Consider the following 23,044-nt stretch of genomic DNA (forward strand, 5'->3'; position numbering starts at 1 on the left):
ACGGGAAGCAAAAAGGATCTTTTAACATAAAGCATCAGTAGACCCATTACTATTAAAAAGAAAACAAGCTTGTTTATGCTTCAGCAAGTTAAAGCGGGAGTGGACTTTGGCAGAAAAATTGTAAATTTTCACTAAGTTGGTTCTCCTCTGTGAAGCGCACAAACACATTTGACGTTCAACATTCGCGGCAGCTGGGAGGAAAGCTCTTCAGAGGAAGTGGGCGGCTCTTAAAAGAGCCTTTGTGTGAGTCAAATTTTACGCAGTTTAGCCGCCGAAGCCGTACAGGGTGCGTCCCTGTCTCTTCAGAGCGTAGACCACGTCCATGGCGGTGACGGTCTTCCTCTTGGCGTGTTCAGTGTAGGTGACGGCATCACGGATCACGTTCTCCAAGAACACCTTCAGGACACCGCGGGTCTCCTCGTAGATCAAACCCGAGATACGTTTCACTCCGCCGCGGCGAGCCAGGCGGCGGATGGCGGGCTTGGTGATTCCCTGGATGTTATCACGAAGAACTTTACGGTGGCGCTTGGCACCACCCTTACCAAGACCTTTACCTCCTTTACCGCGGCCACTCATTGTCAAACCAGACTGCTGCTCAACGAACACGACAAGCTGAATAAGTCCTTGTAATGGTCCGCATACTTAAACCTCATATGCGGACGTAATAGAGGCGGCGAGGCGCACGGTGTAGTCCTGTGTAGCCCCGCCCCCTCCAAGAAGCTGGAGACGATGTGAACGGCCTCATTGTATTTCAGACTACATCGACACATTAAACTGAAATAAAAACTTATTGTGGAGTTGCTCTTTAAAAAAAATACTTTCTTTATCAAGCGGCAAAAAAAAAAAAAATCCGCTTCACCCAAAGAAAACCGAAACACAGAAGGCTGCTGATGTCGAGATAGCAAAGCCAGCGCACCAGGCCAAAGAAGTGAAATAAAACATTTTGCTCCAACCACCTCTTTCAAAACCCAGAAACTATTTGAGAGTGCTTATATCAAGTTATCCAAAGGAGTTGAATCAAGTGCAAAAGTCCAGTTGCACTTGATTCAACTCCTTTGGATAACCATGGCCTGGATGAATGAGAACATTCACACTTATATTAACTTAGGTAATATTTGATCCAGATAAATTAGTGAAAGTCACGTCCAAAGTTGAATTCTGTTTTGCCTGTGACTATTTGATCACACCACTGCTTGTTTTGGAAGACATTGGTAATGTTAGGTATGGAAAGTGATGGCTGTTACCATGCACAAGTGGGCTGCAGAGTGGAGTACAGTGGGCCCTAAAGAGCAGTTTTAACGGACGTACACATCACATTTGCGTGCCAGCAAGTTTATTATTACAAATATTGTCTGTCGCCATCTTACAATGCTGTTTAATTGCAACCATTCCCCGATCCAGTGTGAATATAATTCTTTTATAAAAATTGGCAGCTTATAAAGGTTGGTTGCAACATTTCAATAAAATACGATTGTTAAAGATAAGTAATAACGTTTTTTCTCCAGATCCTATTTTAAGTCTCAAGAGACCAGTCGCCAGTATCTGGTCAACTGTACCAACATGGTATCAAAACAGGAGCACTGCTTTCTATTAGATTGGTGTGGCTCTTAAAAGAGCCTTTGTTGTGTTGGGCTGAAGTTTGTGTGTGGATCTACTTCTTGGCGGGCTTGTCGGTCTTCTTGGGCAAGAGAACAGCCTGGATGTTGGGCAGCACGCCGCCCTGAGCGATGGTCACTCCACCCAGCAGCTTGTTGAGCTCCTCGTCGTTGCGGACGGCCAGCTGGAGGTGACGGGGGATGATGCGGGTCTTCTTGTTGTCCCGGGCCGCGTTTCCAGCCAGCTCCAAAATCTCAGCGGTCAGATACTCCAGCACAGCCGCCAGATAGACCGGGGCCCCGGCACCGACACGCTCGGCATAGTTGCCCTTGCGGAGGAGTCTGTGAACACGGCCTACAGGGAACTGGAGCCCGGCACGGGAGGAACGGGTCTTGGCCTTTGCCCTCGCCTTTCCACCGGTCTTTCCTCTTCCGCTCATGTTTGTTTCTCTTCGTTCAGTTAAACGCTGAAAGATGGTCTCATCCAGCCAGCCGGAGGTATTTATACACGGCGCTACAAAGCTAAAACACGGTCCAATCAGAGAAGAGTACTCAACATGACGAACTGGAACACGCTCTCCACCAATGAACTTTGAAGGTTCTGTTTAAAAAAAGAGCGCTTTACTTTTCGACCAATCAGAAATTGAATGGTTAAAATGTCAGTTTAATGCTGATTTTAAACAATAAAAACAGTGAAAAAGCAAAGAAGCACTACATTTACAGAAACAAATTAACAATCTACATTAAACATAATAATAGGTCTACCTGCCCCCCTAACCCCACTCAAATGTGAGATATTTAGGCGCCTTTCATGACACATCCCGGGCAGCCATTGTGCTGACGTTAATAGTGACAGAGCTGCGATGAAGATTGCAGGGAGCGAGATGGAGAATAAGTCTGAAGGTCTATTAGATAAACGGGATAGATATTTGAATATTGCCAAGTCATATTTATTTGTTTCGCCCAATATCACAAATATTAATAAAATTTCTTTTTACTGTTGGGGCACAGCATAATTTAAATAAACTGTTGTGAATTAACTGGGGGCTCCCCTGTGCATCTAGGTGACGGGAATATAAACCGAGTGATGCATGTTTCTGAATAAGGATGGTACAGAACAGCAGTATGTGGACAAAAGCTCTTAAGTGACGTGTGTGGCTCTTAAAAGAGCCGTTGTGGGTTGTCAGGTGACGGGGATTAAGCGCGCTCTCCGCGGATGCGGCGAGCCAACTGGATGTCCTTGGGCATGATGGTGACTCTCTTGGCGTGTATGGCGCACAGGTTGGTGTCCTCAAACAGACCGACCAGGTAAGCCTCACTGGCCTCCTGAAGGGCCATGACAGCGGAGCTCTGGAAGCGCAGGTCAGTCTTGAAATCCTGCGCAATTTCTCTCACCAGCCGCTGGAAGGGCAGCTTACGTATCAGCAGCTCGGTGGATTTCTGGTAGCGACGGATCTCTCGGAGCGCGACGGTACCGGGCCTGTAGCGGTGAGGCTTCTTCACACCGCCGGTGGCCGGGGCGCTTTTACGGGCGGCCTTGGTAGCGAGCTGCTTCCTGGGGGCTTTGCCACCGGTGGACTTACGGGCGGTCTGCTTTGTTCTAGCCATAGTAGATGACGGACTCAGTGCTACTTACTACAAAAGTATCAGAATGCTCGGAAACGCCGTGTTTATATAGCCAGAGCCGGAGTCCAGGCACACGCTGATTGGTCTTAGCCAGGGGCATGCGCAATTTGACAGATCCTTATTGGAGGAATGGCGCTTTTGAAAAGACCCGCTGAACATTCAAACTAATGCCCGCCTCCTTCTCGCAACCCATTCAAGTCTGAACAGAAGCAAATGAAAGAACTTAACACCATTTCACATTAAGTAGATTATTAAGTTATTGACTGATGAAAATAATTCTAAAATATAGATTTAGTATAGTATTATATTAATATGTAGGTTATAGTTTTAAATATGGATTGATAAGTATGTTTATTATCGTCTCCGCAATGACTGGCTGTGAAAAATAAGAGGCCAACCACAAAAATGTTTCCTAAATGTAATGACTAGTAAGAAAAAGGTTTTAAAGACTTTGAAGAAAAATGAGCAAAAAAGGCTTTAAATTGGACCTCTAACAAAGCTCAGGTTGACTGGTGAGAATGGAGGGACACTTGTAAACTTGTTCATAGATTTGCCTATAAATTATCAAAAAATTAAATACATACACAAACACTGAGTATATAAACCATCAGACTCCTAAAACGTCTTTCTCTGATGTATGCATGAGGGCAAAGAATGTGGAGGCTGCATGTTGGATCACCAGTTGACTACTCAATTTGGAACCATTTTGCTTACATTCGTGAAGTTAACAGATCAAAGTTCAGCCAAACCTATTTGCATGGGAGAATTAAGTTGCTCCAGTGCTGGACGTCATGTTACAGTAACGCTGATAACAGAATAGCTATGATGAGGTTGTGTGTGGCTCTTAAAAGAGCCGTTTGTTTGGAGTCAGTTGGCAGTTTACTTGGAGCTGGTGTACTTGGTGACGGCCTTGGTGCCCTCGGACACGGCGTGCTTGGCCAGCTCCCCGGGGAGCAGCAGGCGGACGGCGGTCTGGATCTCCCTCGAGGTGATGGTGGAGCGCTTGTTGTAATGCGCCAGACGAGAAGCCTCACCAGCGATGCGCTCAAAGATGTCGTTAACGAAAGAGTTCATGATCCCCATGGCCTTGGAGGAGATGCCGGTGTCGGGATGGACCTGCTTCAGGACCTTGTACACATAGATGGCGTAGCTCTCCTTCCTGGTCTTTCTGCGCTTCTTCCCTCCTTTGCCGGTGGCCTTGGTCACGGCTTTCTTGGAGCCCTTTTTGGGCGCTGACTTGGCGGGTTCAGGCATGATGCTATACTCGTAGTTAGGCAAGAGTATGACGGCGACGGCACACTGATGTTGAATTTGTACCCAATCGATGCAAATTTTACTGTGCAGGTCCTCGTGTAAGACTGGTCAAATGTTGTCAGTCGACTGGGCATGCGCTGTGTCGTGTGAGTCTTAAGACTAGTCCTGTTGCGTTCCTTCCATGTTAATTAATATTGCGTTCCCGGTCCAAAATGACTGCCCCACTGGGGCATATATTACATATTTTATAATGACTTATAATGATTTCTAATCATTATAAGTCATTATATTTTTTTTATCAATCATCGTAAGTCATTGTTAGTTTTAATGATTATAAGTCATTATAACTGAATCATAATCAGTCATAATGATTGTGTTCCCGGTCCAAAAATGACTGCCTCAGTCTATAATGATTATAAGTTGGAATGATTTATAATCATTACAACTGATTATAAATCCATAATACATATATTATCACTTAATGGTTTTTAGCTCTTTTTATCAACTCAAGTTCTTGTGAACATTACAAGTTTTGAACTTCTATTTGCTATTTATGGCCTGTAGGCTTCATTGACCTGAGCTCATACAACTCGTTTTGGAGTAAAAGAGAAAAAAAACAAAAAAAAACAATGTATGGCTTATTTTGACTAATAAATTGGAATTTTCCTTGCTTCCAGTCTGGATTTACCTCCATCCATACCACAAACACGTTGTAGGCGACACATCTAAGATATTGAAGTACACCACCATGGGCCAACGTCATCCTCCTCTTACAAGAGTATGTGCTAGTAACCTGCAAAAGTAGATTTTATGGATTTTATGTCATCAACCTGGGATATGACGTATCTCATTGGCCCTGGGATCATCCTGGTAACATTTTCAGTCGACAGCCAACCTCGACACTCAGGTGGGGGATGAAGACCAGGACAAATTCCAATTCTTTCACCGGAATGTAACAACAATCTCAGCAGGGCCCTCTTCCTCATCACTGGATTGTTCCACATCGGCTGTCTCTTGGTCTGGATCATATTCTGAGTTGTCTTCAACTTGTGACACTTCCTCCTCTAAACTGTCAGTTTCCTGGCCTCTCTTCTGTTGTCTCACCCTTTCATTTCTAATGAACACCCAGAATTTAATGAAAATGATCAAAATGTATTGTGTGTATTCAGATGCCCTGTGTGGACAAGTCATGGAATCTTATGACAATCAGACTGAATGAACTAAATTTTTCAGAGAACACTTGTAAAGTGGTCCAATTCGACCGCAACACAACAGGAGGGCTAGAGGAACATGGACAAGGAGCTGTTTGAGCAGAGCTGAAAAACAATAAATCGAGGGTATAATATTAAGTCTATTAAGGGAGATCATGATGTTGTTTTAAAGTATACAAAATACTATGTACATTTTAGGTTGATATGTTATAAGAAAAAGCAAAGCAGTATCACGTTCAGAAAGCTATTTCAGGAACTTAAAAAAAACAGGCCTGTGACTGTCGACCACAAGTAACCGTTATACGGGTTCAGGTAATGTTATATTTTAAAACGTGTAAGGAACAATTTTATGAAAATTGTTTTAAAGTGTTTATATTCTCAATTCATAGATGCTTTTAACCAAAGCCATTTACTAAAACCAATAATTTGCAGATTGTTTATCTACCGATTGCTAATTTGTCAATGTGTCACCACTGCCTGTTGCATTATGGCATGTCAGTCTGCAGCAGTCACACCAACAGTGAAGTCACTAATAAGCAAGTACCAACAAGGTTGATATAAAGAATTGACAACACGAAGTTGTGTAGCTACACCGCTGTCATCCATCCATGATCTGAATTGCTTATCCTGCTCTGAGGGTCGCTGGAGCTTATTTCCAGCAGTCACTGGGCGGCAGGCGGGGAGACAAACTGGACAGGCCGCCAGGCGACGTTTGCCCCAAAGCTGTCTTCCAGTCCAATGTCGTGGCTGAGTGTCTGATCTAAACAACCACGCGAGAACCGAGCCGTCTTGTCAATCATTTCAGAGTAACACAATATGTAACAAAAGATGAGGTCGTAGCAACCCAGTTCAAACGCATATAATCGTTCATAGGTCTTAATAAACGTTGTGTCCAGATGAATTCAACTTGGTGACTTTCTTACCTGGGTTATTGAGCATGCACTATGACGCTTGTACGGCAGCTGAATTGTTGCGAAAAGCTCTTTCATTGTAACTGTGGTTGGCTCTTAAAAGAGCCTTTTGAGGTGTTTCAGGACGACGTGTCCATCTACTTCTTCTTGGCGACTGCCTTCTTTGGCTTGGCCGCCTTCGGCTTGACCGTCTTGGGCTTAGCAGCCTTCTTAGCTGCGGCCTTCTTGGGAGTAGCGGGCTTTTTGGCCGCCTTCTTGGGGCTTTTGGCGGCCTTCTTGGGGCTCTTGGGCTTCTTGGCCGCGGCAGGTTTCTTTGCCTTCTTCGGGGATTTCTTGGCGGCTGCGGGTTTCTTCACCGCTGCCTTCTTGGCGGCGGGCTTCTTGGGCGCTACCTTCTTTACTTTTACCGCTTTCTTGGCGGGTTTCTTGGCCTCGTCAGCTTTCTTGTTGATTTTAAAAGAGCCGGAGGCGCCAGTCCCTTTGACCTGCACCAGAGCGCCCTTGGTTACCAGGCTCTTGACGGCCACTTTGACGCGGGCCTTGTTCTTCTCCACGTCGTAGCCGTCGGCGACCAGAGCCTTCTTCAGCGCTGCCAAAGAAACGCCGCTCCTCTCCTTGGAGGCCGACACGGCCTTGACGATGAGCTCCGCGACGCTGGGGCCGCTCTTCTTGGCTCGGGGGGCTTTCTTCTTGGCCGCCTTCGCCGGAGCGGCGGTGGCGGCTGCCGGAGCGGGAGCGACTTCTGCCATGTGGTCTTTAGTCTTCTTCGACTGCTCGGAAGCACAAGCTAACAACAGTGAGTAGGCTGATAGAGGAGGAGAGGCGCAGGCACGGATATAAACCCAATGTGAGAACCAGAGAGACTCAACTGCCCCGGTTTGGCGTCTGTGTGCTGCCCGAGCGCTGCTACACTTGTGTTTTCTCTCTCCAATAAAACACCAAAAATCGCCTTCTCGAGTCAAAAATCACTCATAAACAATATAGATCATAAAGGAGACCGTTGGCACTTTATATTAAACCCAGTTAGGGTGGAGCAGACGTTTGCCTTCTGTTTCAAGACATGTGAAACCTCATCTATATGCTGCCAGTAACTGCAACACGCTCCGAGATTCGGCTCCTAATTTATTTTTAAACGATTGGATTCAAATCAACAGTCGTTTACCAGTTGCTTGAATTGTTTGACAAACATAGACAAGGAAAAGTAGTCGTCATTTCCAGAGAACTTCGTTTTAAAATCATGTTTTCTTCATGTGGGCAAACACACTCTTGGTGGTGCTCTGTGGCCCTTCAGCTTAACTTCCTGTGTGAGATGGACAAGTGGCTGGAAACATTTATTTTATATTGGATGCATTAAGAAACTACTACAGAATAGTAACATCTAAATAAATTGGTTTAAATCTATGGATAACAGTTTATTGTAATACATATCTAACCTGCTGGTACTGTAGACTTGCAGTGTTCTATGGTATTCTATTGTCCACAATGTGTTGAATGTGCACTCAATGTACAAATATCAGCCATGAAAGTTAACTCAGAAGGCAAAATATGCATGTGTATGAGGAGCTCAAGTTTATAATAATAATAATACTAATAATAATAATAATGCATTGAGTTTGTATAGCGCTTCTCATCTGCAGAGACAGATCTAATAGCACTTCACAGATAAAAGACAAGTAAAAGGAAAGAGTAGAGTAAAATGAAATAAAAAGAGTATTAAAACAAGAGTGGGCCACTATAAAAGGTTTTAAAGAAGGCCTGACGATAAATAAGGGATTTAAGACCAGTTTACAAAACCTTGACGGAAGGGACAGTTCTGAGATATTCCGGGAGGGAGTTCCAGAGGCATAAGGAAAAAGAGCAGAGGGCTCGGTCTCCCATCGTCTGTAGACCTGTAGGGGGAATGTGGAGTGTAATAAACCCTGTAAGTGGATTTCCAATAAGACCCTGGTGCATGCCAGTGAAAGTAATTAACGCGTGCCGGCATCAGCTGTTGCATACACAAATAATGTCCAGACGTTTCTGTTGATTTGCTTCTTCACATTTATTACTCACACACTTCTTTTACAGCGTTTCTTTGTATTCAAGGACGTCAAACTTCATCTTTCTCACAGTTAGGTAGCCTATAGTAACTTTACACTGCTACTCTATTCTCGACGCCTCGGATGCGGTCAAAAAACTGTATGCCACCTAGCATCCACACCTGACCTCATTACCCCACTTGTATAAATGCACTTCCCACAATAAGACACTGCTACCTACTGACCAAAAGGTGAATTGACTCAAAATAAACATACATAAATGGCTGTTACACTCAAGCCCCTAATTGTTGATGGCAGGTAGACACAACAATTCTAAACAATATAAAAAAGCCATTAAACACAGTGTTTTTATGACAGAGGTACCTTGATACTTTCATACTCAAACATGGTGCATTAGCATCAGTTATGCATCTGAAGCCGCCTTTAATAGGCAAAGTTTGGTTATAGGTCTTTCTATAACATTACACTTTGTTTTGAGACGAACAGACTGCACCAGACCATTCTTGTCAAGAAAGGTTTCTAACACTCTGCCGAGTATCCAAGAGCCACGAGGAGCAGTCGAGTCCACTATTAAGACGATATCCCCAGGAACGAAACTTCTTTTCTCTTGGTTTAATTTTTGCCGTGCCTGAAGCAGAGGAAGGTATCCCTGCACCCATCGTTTCCAGAACAAATCTGAAATATATTGAACCTGCCTCCACCTCATTTTCACATACAGATCCTCTTTCACAAACAGTCCAGGTGGTACAGCAGGTTTGCCTTTCATGAGGCGAATATGATTTGGCGACAGAGGTTCAAGATCATTCGGATGCCCAGACAGAGCAGTGATGGGCCGATCGTTCCATGTGGCCTCAACCTCACAGAGAACTGTATGAAGTCCGTCATCGTCCAGTGTCTGCTGATGTAAGATAGAGCTAAGCACTTTCCTGATCATCCGAATGACACGTTCCCAAACACCACCATAATGTGATGCTGATGGTGGATTAAAACTCCACTTGACTCCATGTTGAAGCAGGGCTCCTTGTATTTTGTTGTGCTCTAATCCTGCAAGAACTTCCCTTAAATCCCTTTCTGCGCCAACAAAATTGGTCCCATTGTCGGATCGCATATGAGAAACTGGGCCTCTTCTGCTCATAAATCTCCACAAAGCATTAATGCATGCACCGGTGTCCAATGAGTTCGCTATATCCAAGTTAACAGCTCTGCTTGCCAAACAGGTGAAAACCACCCCATAACGTTTACAGAAGCTTCTCCCTCTCTTGACCTCGATTGGCCCAAAATAGTCGACTGCGACATTCGTAAACGGAGGGAGGTCAGGCAAAACCCTTTCCACTGGCAGGTCCGCCATTTTTTGTTCACTTGCTCTTCCAGTGTAGCGTCTATAAGTACAGCAGTCAGATATGATTTTCCTGATAGCTGAATTAGCATTTGTAATCCAGTACTTCCTCCTTACCTTGGATAGCGTATGGTTTCTTCCACTGTGACCCAGCTGTTGGTGAATATGCTGAAGGATGAGTGTTGAAATATGCTGATCTTTTGAGATCTTGATTTCATCTGGCAGCGCTGCCCTACTCAGTCGTCCTCCAGCTCTAAGCAGACCATCTTCCAGGCGTGGATTCAGTTTGTAAATAGAACGTTCCTTTCTGACTGCAGACTTTCCAGATGAAAGTACGTCAATTTCCTCCTTGAACCGCTGCTGCTGAGCATAACGAATGATGCACATTTCTGCTTCAAGAAGGTCGTCTGGCCCCCACATGCACTTCTGACCTTCATCTCCAACTGCATATGACTTGATGGCTTATTTGCATCAGAAGCCTGCAACTCCTTTCTCCTTTGGCTCAACTTCAACAGTGTCCTCTTTACCTTGAGGAACCAGGCAGCAGCAACCTTAAGCCTCCTCCAGTCAGAGAAATAAGCAATAAGTTGGCCAGTAGCATCATGTGAGTCCTTGGCAATTACAGCGTTCACAGTGAAGTCTTTCTTGACTTCTGGGTCGTCCAATAAAATGGCGTTTTCCACAGTACTTCCTGGCCAACACTTCTCTGGATTCCAAAGAAAGTCAGGCCCTTTAATCCATCTGCTGCCAATCAGTAGGTCGTCAACTTTTATACCTCTGGACGCGTCGTCTGCCGGATTGTCTTTGGTGTTGACATAACTCTATTGTGACACCTTTGTAGCGTCTGTGATGGTTGAAACCCGGTTTGCCACAAAAGTATGAAAGCGCCTGTCCCCATTCCTTATATACTTCAGAACAGAGGTGCTGTCTGTCCAAAAGACTGAGTCCTGCAACTGCAGCTGGAGTTCTGCTCTTAACATCCTGTCCACACGAACGGCAAGGACCGCAGCTGTAAGCTCCAGACGTGGGGTGGTAACCTGCTTTAGCGGTGTAACTCTTGCTTTGCCGAGCAGGAAGGCGACATGAACATCATGCTGGTTATTCTCCATCTGCATGTAACTGACGGTGCCATATCCACCTTCACTCGCATCGGAAAAGTGATGCAGCTGGGCCAGTGTAGGCTGTCCAAGGTCCTTTGGTTTAATGCACCTTCTGATTTTGAACTCTGACATCTTGTTAAGCTCTTCCAGCCATTTCGTCCAGAGTTGCTGTATATCATCGGGAAGGCTGTCATCCCAACCACAGTTTCTCCTGCAGAGCTGCTGTAACAAGATTTTGCCAGGCAGAGTAATTGGTGCAATAAACTCCAAAGGGTCGTACACTGAACTGAGCAGAAACAGCATGCCACGTCGAGTGTAAGGCCGTTCTTTCACCAGCATCTTAAACTGGAAGGCATCACTCTCGATGCACCGCTGTAGACCAAGGGCTCTCACTAAGGGAAGATTATCCCTATCCAGATTCAGTTCATGTAAGTCCTTGGCTCTGTGTTCCTCAGTGACCGTGCGGAACACTTAACGGCTGTTAGTGACCCACTTTGTCAGACGAAAGCCTCCTCTTTGGCAGACAGCTGTTAGATCGGTAATCATTTTAATTGCCTCTTCTTCTGAAGACATGCTCTTTAAAGAATCATCCACGTAGACGTTTTGCTTCACTGTCTGAATCACCTCAGCTGGAAAGAGCGCCTGATCTTAAATTCATTTCCAAAATGTTCGTTCAGAAGCTCCTTTGCCAGTGCATAGCCGCGTTCAGGAACCATATGCTGACAGCTGCGTACGCGTTCCCTAGGCTGCCCTCTAGTGAACTGCTCCAGAAAATACAAGCTGTCAGCTTTGCTGGCTCTCTCTTCCACACCATGCTCAAACGCTCGTATGCAAGCTCTGTATTCAAGAGGATTTCCGTCAAACACTGGGATGTTTCTAGCTGGTAGAGACATTGAGCGCTGCTGTTGAACGTGAACTGCTGTAATCTCACTTTGTCTCTGCATTATGTTGTAGATGCCTCCAAATGCTTCCTCTTCAGGTTGCAGTTGCATAGGTTGTGTGAAATCCAGTGATGGTTGCACATGAGGAACAGAGAGCACACGTTGTGCTATTTCATGATAGCTTGTATTGACATGAGCTTCTTGAGTTGGTTAAGCTTTAAGCTGTTTACTTGTCTCCTCAGGACGTGCACCACTTGAAAATTGAACATTTTGCGTTGCTGTTGACTCGTTTTTGTGCCTTAACGAGCTTCCTGAGAGAGGTTCATACTCCTTTGCCATGGGGTTGAGACATTTGGAAGTGGAATGCTGTTGGGCTTTCCTTTCCAGATAGGAATTCATGCCATCAGATGACGCTTTGGATACACTCTTGCTGCCTGAAGCTTGAAGGATTTCCAGTTTAGCAGCTGTTGCAGCTATTTCAGCTTCTAGCTTGAGCTTCTCCCTTTTTCTCCGTAATTGCTGTTCCTGCTCCTCCAACGCATGCTGCCCCTTCAGAGCTGCTGCACGGGCAACAAGTGCAGCTCTCTCAGCCTCTGCTTTAAGGCTGTGGAACTACTGCTTTTCCTGCTGCCAGCGCTGTGTCTGCTCGAATGCTTACTAGCAACATTTGACACACTGTCTTCAGGGTGAATATCGTCAATGACCTTTTTCATCGTTGTCATTGTATTTTACTTGTGATGACCCATTTTTATCACCATTTTTGATAGTTTGTGTCAACCATTTTTGCGCATCATTAATAAAGTAATTATTTATCATAAATGTTGCCTTAAACCACGTTTGTTGTCTTTCAAGTTCACCACCATTCAATAAACCCATCAATGAATTATGCAATGACTTAACTTCATCCCACAAAGCAACAAACTTAGCAAAAGTGCATTTTACCTCAGGTTCGCAATCATTTTCTGTCATCAACTCTCCCACAATTTTCTTTAGATTACTCGCTTTGTTTAATTTAGCCTTTCTTGTACTTTTTCACAAAGTGCCTTGCTGGTTAACTTAACAGTCCGCTTTGGCCTATCTGACTTGATTTCCCATTTTCATTTTCATTTGAATCAATATCAGACATGCCATGATCATTCAAGCCTTTAGCGGCAGCCCCAATAACCGCAGCAGTCCCAGTAGCCTCAGCAGGCCAGTCCAGCAAATTATCGCCGTTGTTTACGTCTGCCAATGCAACAGTCCCGCACGAACCCGGAAACGCAAGTCAAGTCAAGTCAAAGTCAGCTTGTTTTCTTTTCAAGAGCCACGCATATCAATAGCTCTGACAACGACTCATAGAGGACAAATATCTGAGTCTCATCACCAGCCAGTCAGACTAGCTTGGTCTAGTCAGATAGGCATGAACTGAAGAAGCCTCTTGGATGAGAGGCGAAACGTCTTCACGGATATATACCAAGTCCAGTTGCACTTGATTGAACTCCTTTGTATAATCATGACCTGGATGAATGAGAACATTCACAGACACGTTTTCTTTTCAGCTACCAAGCTTGGATTTACGCTCAAAAATGTGTGCACCCAGAGTCAAATGGCCATTAATTATTGTGTACCGCTACTCATACCCCATGAGGAAGAATCAATAATTATCGGCGTCCCCACCGGTCCCGCTGAATCCACATCCGCTGCCGCACTGGCCACCCGCCTGGATCCGCAGTCGGCGTCCTCCGCACTGGATACCCGCTTGGCTCCACCGTCGGCGTCCCTCACCTCGGCAACCCTCGTCCCGCACCGCGGCTCCAGCATGCACAGGTGGTCCGTCCTCATTCACGCTCAGGCAATGCGTGACGATCATTTCAAAGTTCATGGAAGCGAGTTTTTTGACTATTGTAAGTGGATTTCCAATAAGTCCCTGGTGCATGCCAGTGAAAGTAATTAACGCGCGCCGGCATCAGCTGTTGCATACACAAACAATGTCCAGACGTTACCGTTGATTTGCTTCTTCATTTATTACTCACACAATTCTTTTACAGCGTTTCTTTGCATTCAAGTACATCAGACTTCATCTTTCTCACAGTTAGGTAGTGTAACCAGGTTAAAATTAATGTTTTTATTTTATTTTGTTTGAGTATGAAATATCACCAAATCCTGTCTGTGTGCTGTTATTTGTGTTTACTACATTTTATTTTATGTCATTATTTACTTTTATGTATGTTTTCCAACGACCGTCATATACATGTACTGTCGCTTTAAGAGAGAGGTCTTGTGGGTACACGGAAGAGGGAACGCGGGAGAGGCCATTTTTGTTTTGTGGGAGGAGTCTCAAGCAGCGATCGAGCCGAGCCACGCGTGTTTCTTACCGTAGCACAGTTTTGCTGGTTGAGGAGAACGTAACTTTGAGTATCCCTGTAAGAAGATACTGCAAGCTGTGGGATAAAATACTTGTTTATCCTTTCTTACATCGGAGTCCCGTGGACGGTTTCTCCTTCTAACGCACACGAGTGAAGTCCGGGGAGTGGTTGAGCTTCGACCCCCACGTCCGTAAGAAACACCGCTCCCGCTGGAGGACTGGACGTTTGTCGAAGGGTTTGAAACCAAAATAAATGGCAAGGTGGGCCAAATAGAGTCCTGTGTGTGTCCCCCCCCTCCTTCTTTGTTCATGATGATGATGACGATGATGAGAGACTGAGGGCCCCCCACAACACCTGGGGCCCCACCCAAAATAGAACACAACGCAGAGCTAATGATGAGAGTGACGGGCGTGCAGCAGGCTGACCAGCATAGAACAGCATAGGACTGCCCCCGTTACAGTAGCCTATAGTAACTTTACACTGCTACTCTATCGTCGACGCCTCGGACGCGGTCAAAAAACTATATGCCACCTAGCATCCACACCTGACCTCATTAACCCACTTGTGTAAATGCACTTCCCACAATAAGAAACTGCTACCTACTGACCAAAAGGTGAATTGACTCAAAATAAACACATAAATAAATGGCTGTTACAAACCCTTTTGGTGTTTATTGTTAGAATAATCTAATGTCCAGTCTTAGAATGTTCTTTTTGTTAACCTTTACTTATTGTAACTCAAGCACTACATTCACGTATCACACTCGTCGTTCTGCCCACGTCCAATCCCCCTCACACTGTCACGATCAAGCATACTATTACATCTCCCCTTTAGAGTCTTTCCCCTCTCACCACAGTGCAACTACTCAACATATAAGTAACAGTAAAGCATATTCTGGTTCACTTCTAACATTAAATAACCTGAACAAGAACATTACATTTCTGTTATTGAGTTTTACTGTTCCAATTGGGTTACTTTTACTTTTCTTACTTTTCTATCCAATAAGGAAATGGACATTAGTTTACAACTTATTGCTGGAACTTTTTTCCACATTACAGGAACAAGAAGTAACATTAATTAGTTTACGGTTTTCTCTGGAACTCTTTTCCCCCTCACATTATATAACCAGGAACTTACAGTATTTCAAGGGTAAATTTCTTGCCCTATACTCCCCCACCTTTTCTCATTAGGTTTTTTTTTTCACAAGTCCAGTCTCTTGACTGGTTTACTGACTCTGCTGGACCTGGCCCGTATCAGTTCACCGGTGTCTTTGTAAAGGAGCTGGGCCTGAGAGTAGGAACATTGTATGCCGGCCTGATTAGGACGGCCTTGGAGCAGGAACGACACCTGCAAAACAACACGAGGAAAACGTAATCGACAATGACGAAGGGAAACCAAAAAAGAAGATCACGCCTGTCTCCGAAAAGCACCACGCCTTGTTGTTTTAGTATATATCACTATGTGTTTCTGTTATTTGGCAGACGACTCCCGGTTGCACCGAGGGTACGTCTCCAGCGCTGCAGCATTACCTGTGAACTATTTGTTGTATGCCAAATAAACCATCACGAACCAGCAAGAAGCCGTCTGACTTCTTATTTGCCTATGTCGACCTGAATCAAAGAACCGGGCGAGCCTTCTGCAAAAGATAAGACTCGACATTTGGGTTTACTCCCGCTCAAGACAGGACCATTCTTTGGCCTTATCGCGGTGTCCGGCGGCTGGTCTGGGGTAAGTATGGGTGTGATGTCTGGCACCGGTGATCCTGCAGTGGGCACCCCCTGGAGCTGGCGCCTGTTACGGCGAAGTGTAGCTCCCTGCTCAATGACGTAGGACCTCGGTGTGACGCTCTCGTTGGTCACTACGGCGGGTGTAAGCCAGGACTTTTGGTTGTCCAGCTAGGTGAGGACATGGTCCTCTGACTGCAAGGAAGGAAGGAATCTCACCCCGTAACGTGTCTGTGAATGTTCTCATTCATCCAGGTCATCGTTATCCAAAGGAAATTGAATCAAGTGCAACTGGACTTGGTATATATCCGTGAAGACGTTTATCCGTGAAGATATATCCGTGAGATGGGAGAACCTTCCAGAAGGACAACCATCTCTGCAGCACTCCACCAATCAGGCCTTTATGGTAGAGTGGCCAGACGGAAGCCTCTGCTCAGTAAAAGGCACATGACAGCCCGCTTGGAGTTTGTCAGAAAGCACCTAAAGGACTCTCGGACCATGAGAAACAAGATTCTCTGGTCTGATGAAACCAAGATTGAACTCTTTGGCCTGAATGCCAAACTTCACGTCTGGAGGAAACCAGGCACCTCTCATCACCTTGCTAATACCATCCCTACAGTGAAGCATGGTGGTGGCAGCATCATGCTGTGGAGATGTTCTTCAGCGGCAGGAACTGGGAGACAAGTCAGGTTCAAGGGAAAGATGAATGGAGGAAAGTACAGAGAGATCCTTGATGAAAACCTGCTCCAGGGCGCTCAGGACCTCAGACTGGGGCGAAGGTTTACCTTTCAACAAGACAACGATGCTAAGCACACAGCCAAGACAATGAAGGAGTGTCTTCAAGACAAGTCTGAATGTCCTTGAGTGGCCCAGCCAGAGCCCAGACTTGAACCCCATTGATAGGGCCCTACCAAATTCACGGCCGTGAAAATCGCGTCACGGACCGTGAAATCAGCCTCTTCCCGTGTAATTGACCATTTGCCGTGAAATGCAGTGAAATGCAGAATTTAAGTGCGCAACCAGTTTGAGAAAATACTGTGCTGACATGATTGACATTTTGGATGCGCGAATAAAAGCATTCACGTGTCTAAGACATTGATTGGTTAAATGAGCATCCGGGGTGGTCGCAATGATCATAGTTGTTACTAGCATAGTTTGAGTTAGCTGTCGCCAGCATGTTAGCTTAGGCCCTAACGTGCTGAAGATGTCGAAATCTAAAGCCTCAAAAAACACGACTGCAGACGACAGAGTAATTGAGTTTGGAAAACATATTTTACACGCTGATGGCGGGAAATTATTTTGTACGAGTTGTAATATCTCCTTAGATCACAGTCGACCAGCAACGATTCAGCGTCACTTGGAAAGTGAAACTCATCTCCACAAAAAGAGGGCTGCCGAAAAAGAACCACAAGGTGGTTCGGAGACGAGTCAAACGAGAACATTACGCAAAGTAGATTTAAACAACCAGCGGCCGAATTCCTGAAAGCAGTGCGCATTTTTGACCCTGCACAAACACTTATTTTGACGGTGGATTTAAACTCACTCCGCACGGACATTCCTGGATTTGACAAAAACTGTAGGCTGGAATTGCCGAACTACAAACACATCGCACAAGAGGTGGACACAACTTTACTAGCGCTAGCTTTTTGGAAATCCTCCGAATCTAGGCTACCACACCTTGCTAAAGTAGCGTGGCGCTGTCTGTCAATCCCGACGAACTCTTTGGACGGAGAGGGCCGTGTCAAAACATGGACAAGTATTTTCATCGCAGAGACAGAGCATGAAGCCAAGCACCATCGCAGGATGCTCAATGCTTACATTAAACCACCAGTACGGTTATGCTGTGTACAGTAGGCTGGGCTATTCAGGCCCTGTGTGAATAAAAAGTGTAATTTAATAATTGCCGTGAAATGTCGCATTTTTCTTATAGATTCCGTGAAATCTGTGATTTTCGAGAAACTAGGTCCGTGAAATTGAGCGAAATGTACCGTGAATTTGGTAGGGCCCTACCCATTGAACATCTCTGGAAAGACCTGAAAATAGCTGTGCAGCGACGCTCCCCGTCTAAGCTTACAGAGCTCGGGAGGATCTGCAGAGAAGAATGGGAGAAATACCCCAGATATGGGTGTGCCAAGCTTGTAGCTTCATACCCAAGAAGACTTGGGGCTGTAATCGCTGCCAAGGGTGCCTCAACCAAGTACTGAGTAAAGGGTGTGAATACTTATGTACATGCAATATTTCAGTTTTTATTTTTAATAAAGTTGCAAAAATTTCTACAAAACCTTTTTCGCTTTGTCATTATGGGGTATTGTATGTAGATTGACGAGAAAAAAAGGAATTTAATCCATTTTGGAATAAGGCTGTAGCATAACAAAATGTGGGGAAAGTGAAGGGGTGTGAATATTTTCCGGATGCAATGTATGTATCTGTGAATGTTCTCATTCATCCAGGTCATGGTTATCCAAAGGAATTGAATCAAGTGCAACTGGACTTGTTGCACTTGATTCAATTGCTTTGGACAAATCTATGTATTTTTTAGGAGGATATATTCTAAGAAAAAGCAAAAAGGTACAACTTTCAGAAAGCAGGGGCGATTTCATTTCCTAAAAAAAAAAATCAGGTGTGTGACTGTTGACCACAACTAACTGATATACAGGTTCAATAATCTTATAATTTAAACCATGTGAGGAATGATTTTATGTAAAATTGTGTCACTGTTTATATTCTCAAGCGACCGGCAAGTTTGAGATGGATTGGACATGTGTAGAGGAGAGATGCTGAATCTGGAGCTGCCAGGTAAGAGGAAAGGAGGAAGGCCGAAGCGGAGGCTTATGGATGTGGTGAGGGGAGACGTGCAGGTGGCTGGTGTGACAAAGCAGAAGACAGGAAGAAATGGAAACGAACGATCCAGTGGCGACCCCTAACGGGAGCAGCCGATAGTAGTAGTAGTTGGTATGGTACGTTAAGTAACTCAAAAGCAAACACATTTGACGTTCAACATGATTTGAGACATTTCAAGCATTATTGCTGATAAAAACTGGCAGCTGGAAAGAAAACTCTTCAGAGGAAGTGGGCGGCTCTGAAAAGAGCCTTTGTGTGAGTCAAATTTACGCAATTTAGCCGCCGAAGCCGTACAGGGTGCGTCCCTGTCTCTTCAGAGCGTAGACCACGTCCATGGCGGTGACGGTCTTTCTCTTGGCGTGTTCAGTGTAGGTGACGGCATCACGGATCACGTTCTCCAAGAACACCTTCAGGACACCGCGGGTCTCCTCGTAGATCAAACCCGAGATACGTTTCACTCCGCCGCGGCGAGCCAGGCGGCGGATGGCGGGCTTGGTGATTCCCTGGATGTTATCACGAAGAACTTTACGGTGGCGCTTGGCGCCTCCCTTACCAAGACCTTTACCTCCTTTACCGCGGCCACTCATTTTCAGACCTAACTGCTGCTCAACGAACACGACAAGCTGTACAGATCGCTGTAACGGTCCGTGTACTTAAACTTCATATGCGGACGTAATAGAGGCGTAGTGGCGCGCGGTTTAGTCCTGTGTAGCCCCGCCCTCTTCTAGGAAGCTGGAGACTCTGAACGGCCTCATTGTATTTCAGACTACATCGACACATTAAACTGAAATAAAAACTTATTGTGGAGTTGCTCTTTAAAAAAATACTTTCTTCTATTCCAAGCGCCAAAAAAATTCGCTTCACCCAAAGACCGAAACGCGGAAGGCTGCTGATGTCGATATGGCAAAGCCAAAGCACCAGGCCAAAGAAATTAAATCAGACATTTTCCTCCAACCGCCTCGCTCAAAACCCAACAACTATTCCAGTGAGAGTGCTTATATCAAAAGCTAGGTAATATTTGATCCGGATAAATTGTTTAAAGTCACATCCAAAGTTGGATTCCTCTATGCCTGTGACTATTCGATCACACCAATGCTTTTGTTTTGAAAGACATTAGTAATGTTAGGCATGGAAAGTGATGGTAAGCTGTTACCACATGGTGCAAACATCAGAATCAGAATATTCTGATTTTGATGATTGCGCCACAAGTGGGCTGTATAGAGTGGTGTACAGTAGGCCCTAAAAAGAGCAGTTTTAACAGATGTACACATATGACATTTGCGAGCCAGCAAGTTTATTATTACAAGTATTGTCTTTCGCCATCTTACAATGCTGTTTGATTGCAACCATTCCCCAATCCTCTGTGAATAGCACACATGGCCATTGTAACTCTAGCTAATGTGCACGCAATTTGCATATGAAAGCGATCGTTACGTCGATCGGTCATCTGTCTTTATGCCACTGTATTGTTTATAAAGGTGGGGCTATCTGCAGTCCGTTGAGACTGAAGAGATCACTGATGAGTGATGAAACGTTACGTTGTGTTTCAACCTTCTCAGATTTCTTTACATGGACTATTGAGCATGCATAAAGTATTAGTAGGGGTTTTTGCATCGTTTGTCTTACTTCAGTCCCTCAACTTAGGTCTATCTAACTCCATTGACTCGAGATAAAAATGTTTATTCGTCAGATACTCCACTACAACAAGCATGACTGGAATGGTTGAGAGCATGGTACAAGACCTCGTAAATCAGACTGGACTATACATCGTTTCAATCATCTGTCGTTTGTCTTAAATGTGTTGACACATGTTTAGGTTATTCGAACGTAACTAGTTCAAAAATTCCCTTTTGCAAAAAATGGCAGTTTATATATATAAAAATATAGGTTGGTTGCAACTTAAAAAAAACACGATTGTTAGATGTTTTTCTACATATACTATTTTAAATGTCAATGAGGGATCAGTCGACGGTATCTGATCAACTAAAATAGTACCAACATGGTATCAAAACAGGAGCACTGCTTTCTATCAGATTGGTGTGGCTCTTAAAAGAGCCTTTGTTGTGTTGGGCTGAAGTTTGTGTGTGGATCTACTTCTTGGCGGGCTTGTCGGTCTTCTTGGGCAAGAGAACAGCCTGGATGTTGGGCAGCACGCCGCCCTGAGCGATGGTCACTCCGCCCAGCAGCTTGTTGAGCTCCTCGTCGTTGCGGACGGCCAGCTGGAGGTGACGGGGGATGATGCGGGTCTTCTTGTTGTCCCGGGCCGCGTTTCCAGCCAGCTCCAAAATCTCAGCGGTCAGATACTCCAGCACAGCCGCCAGATAGACCGGGGCCCCCGCACCGACACGCTCGGCATAGTTGCCCTTGCGGAGGAGTCTGTGAACACGGCCCACGGGGAACTGGAGCCCGGCACGGGAGGAACGGGTCTTGGCCTTTGCCCTCGCCTTTCCACCGGTCTTTCCTCTTCCGCTCATGTTTGTTTCTCTTCGTTCAGTTAAACGCTGAAAGATGGTCTCATCCAGCCAGCCGGAGGTATTTATACACGGCGCTACAAAGCTAAAACACGGTCCAATCAGAGAAGAGTACTCAACATGACGAACTGGAACACGCTCTCCACCAATGAACTTTGAAGGTTCTGTTTAAAAAAAAGAGCGCTTTGCTTTTCGACCAATCAGAAATTGTATTGTTAAAATGTTAGTTTAAGACTTGGCCTTTTTTTATTGAACAAAACCGCAGAACAAAACAGACAGGGGGCACAAGTCACACAAGAGTGAAAAACAATAAAAACGGTGAAAAAGCAAAGGCGCCTTTCATGACACATCCCGGGCAGCCATTGTGCTGACGTTGACAATAGTGACAGAGCTGCGATGAAGACCGCATGGAGCGAAATGGAGAATAAGTCTGAAGGTCTATTAGATAAACGGGATAGATATTTGAATATTGCCAAGTCACATTTATTTGTTTCGCCCAATATCACAAATGTTAATAAAATTTCTACTTTTTACTGTTGGGGCACAGCATAATTTAAATAAACTTGTGAATTAACTGGGCGCTCCCCTGTGCGTCTTGTAGGTAACGGGAATATAAACCGAGTGATGCTTGTTTCTGAATAAGGATGGTACAGAACAGCAGTATGAGGACAAAAGCTCTTAAGTGACGTGTGTGTGGCTCTTAAAAGAGCCGTTGTGGGTTGCCAGGTGACGGGGATTAAGCGCGCTCTCCGCGGATACGGCGAGCCAACTGGATGTCCTTGGGCATGATGGTGACTCTCTTGGCGTGTATGGCGCACAGGTTGGTGTCCTCAAACAGACCGACCAGGTAAGCCTCGCTGGCCTCCTGAAGGGCCATGACAGCGGAGCTCTGGAAGCGCAGGTCAGTCTTGAAATCCTGCGCAATTTCTCTCACCAGCCGCTGGAAGGGCAGCTTACGTATCAGCAGCTCGGTGGATTTCTGGTAGCGACGGATCTCTCGGAGCGCGACGGTACCGGGCCTGTAGCGGTGAGGCTTCTTCACACCGCCGGTGGCCGGGGCGCTTTTACGGGCGGCCTTGGTAGCGAGGTGCTTCCTGGGGGCTTTGCCACCGGTGGACTTACGGGCGGTCTGCTTTGTTCTAGCCATAGTAGATGACGGACTCAGTGCTACTTACTACAAAAGTATCAGAATGCTCGGAAACGCCGTGTTTATATAGCCAGAGCCGGAGTCCAGGCACACGCTGATTGGTCTTAGCCAGGGGCATGCGCAATTTGACAGATCCTTATTGGAGGAAAGGCGCTTTTGAAAAGTCCCGCTGAACATTCAAACTAATGCCCGCCTCCTTCTCGCAACCCACTCAAGTCTGAACAGAAGCAAATGAAAGAATTTAACACCATTTCACATGATGAATAACATACTGAAATATAGATTTACACATTAAGTTTTCCTAAATTTAATGTAGTAAGAGACAGGTTTTCAAGATTTTGAAGAAAAATACGAGTAAAAACAGCTTTAAATTGGATCTTTAACAAAGCTCAAGTTGACTGGTGAGAATGGAGGGACACTTGTAAATTTGTTCACAGATTTGTTGTAGATTTCAATGGTTTGCCTATAAATGGTCAAAAAATAAACACATACACAAATACTAAGTAAATAAACCATCAGACTCCTAAAATGTATTTCTCTGATGCATGCATGAGGGCAAAGAA

The 23,044-nt window shown here is 45.1% G+C and overlaps 6 protein-coding genes across 6 annotated transcripts; all 6 read right to left on the reverse strand.

Moving 5' to 3' along the window:
* Window positions 1-193: 193 nt before the first annotated feature.
* On the reverse strand, window positions 194-19,469 carry zgc:163040 (uncharacterized protein LOC100038789 homolog). Its single transcript, XM_056277570.1, has 4 exons — window positions 19,158-19,469; window positions 12,304-12,327; window positions 2,871-3,216; window positions 194-588 (listed from the first exon to the last, which is right to left on the reverse strand). Exons 1-4 carry the CDS (start codon window positions 19,448-19,450, stop codon window positions 265-267), a joined length of 987 nt encoding a protein of 328 aa, XP_056133545.1. The 5' UTR covers window positions 19,451-19,469; the 3' UTR covers window positions 194-264.
* Window positions 1,596-2,049, reverse strand: LOC130110458 (histone H2A-like). The gene has a single exon (XM_056277566.1). It carries the CDS (start codon window positions 2,033-2,035, stop codon window positions 1,652-1,654), a length of 384 nt encoding a protein of 127 aa, XP_056133541.1. The 5' UTR covers window positions 2,036-2,049; the 3' UTR covers window positions 1,596-1,651.
* Window positions 3,748-4,484, reverse strand: LOC130110460 (histone H2B 1/2-like). The gene has a single exon (XM_056277568.1). The coding sequence runs from the start codon at window positions 4,473-4,475 to the stop codon at window positions 4,101-4,103; it is 375 nt and encodes a 124-aa protein (XP_056133543.1). The 5' UTR covers window positions 4,476-4,484; the 3' UTR covers window positions 3,748-4,100.
* LOC130110455 (histone H1-like) lies at window positions 6,158-7,391 on the reverse strand. The gene has a single exon (XM_056277563.1). The coding sequence runs from the start codon at window positions 7,344-7,346 to the stop codon at window positions 6,735-6,737; it is 612 nt and encodes a 203-aa protein (XP_056133538.1). The 5' UTR covers window positions 7,347-7,391; the 3' UTR covers window positions 6,158-6,734.
* A 1,428-nt stretch (window positions 19,470-20,897) lies between the features above and the next one.
* Window positions 20,898-21,368, reverse strand: LOC130110457 (histone H2A-like). Its single transcript, XM_056277565.1, has one exon. It carries the CDS (start codon window positions 21,335-21,337, stop codon window positions 20,954-20,956), a length of 384 nt encoding a protein of 127 aa, XP_056133540.1. The 5' UTR covers window positions 21,338-21,368; the 3' UTR covers window positions 20,898-20,953.
* Window positions 21,369-22,057: 689 nt separating this feature from the next.
* LOC130110456 (histone H3-like) lies at window positions 22,058-22,497 on the reverse strand. The gene has a single exon (XM_056277564.1). It carries the CDS (start codon window positions 22,479-22,481, stop codon window positions 22,071-22,073), a length of 411 nt encoding a protein of 136 aa, XP_056133539.1. The 5' UTR covers window positions 22,482-22,497; the 3' UTR covers window positions 22,058-22,070.
* Window positions 22,498-23,044: the final 547 nt, after the last annotated feature.

The sequence above is a fragment of the Lampris incognitus genome, chromosome 3 (genome assembly GCF_029633865.1).
Source record: "Lampris incognitus isolate fLamInc1 chromosome 3, fLamInc1.hap2, whole genome shotgun sequence".
Taxonomy (NCBI): domain Eukaryota; kingdom Metazoa; phylum Chordata; class Actinopteri; order Lampriformes; family Lampridae; genus Lampris; species Lampris incognitus.

What these genes read in the sequence shown, in the direction of transcription:
- LOC130110458 (XM_056277566.1), bottom strand. Translation starts at nt 2,035, where the DNA reads ATGAGCGGAAGAGGAAAGACCGGTGGAAAGGCGAGGGCAAAGGCCAAG.
- LOC130110460 (XM_056277568.1), bottom strand. Translation starts at nt 4,475, where the DNA reads ATGCCTGAACCCGCCAAGTCAGCGCCCAAAAAGGGCTCCAAGAAAGCC.
- LOC130110455 (XM_056277563.1), bottom strand. Translation starts at nt 7,346, where the DNA reads ATGGCAGAAGTCGCTCCCGCTCCGGCAGCCGCCACCGCCGCTCCGGCG.
- zgc:163040 (XM_056277570.1), bottom strand. Translation starts at nt 19,450, where the DNA reads ATGAGTGGCCGCGGTAAAGGAGGTAAAGGTCTTGGTAAGGGAGGCGCC. An exon ending in AAGAGACAGGGACGCACCCT is followed by an intron (nt 12,328 to 19,157) that starts GTACGGCTTCGG and finishes TGGAAAGGAAAG; the next exon opens with CCCAACAGCATTCCACTTCC. An exon ending in TTGAGGACACCAACCTGTGC is followed by an intron (nt 589 to 2,870) that starts GCCATACACGCC and finishes GTTGAGCAGCAG; the next exon opens with TCTGGTTTGACAATGAGTGG.
- LOC130110457 (XM_056277565.1), bottom strand. Translation starts at nt 21,337, where the DNA reads ATGAGCGGAAGAGGAAAGACCGGTGGAAAGGCGAGGGCAAAGGCCAAG.
- LOC130110456 (XM_056277564.1), bottom strand. Translation starts at nt 22,481, where the DNA reads ATGGCTAGAACAAAGCAGACCGCCCGTAAGTCCACCGGTGGCAAAGCC.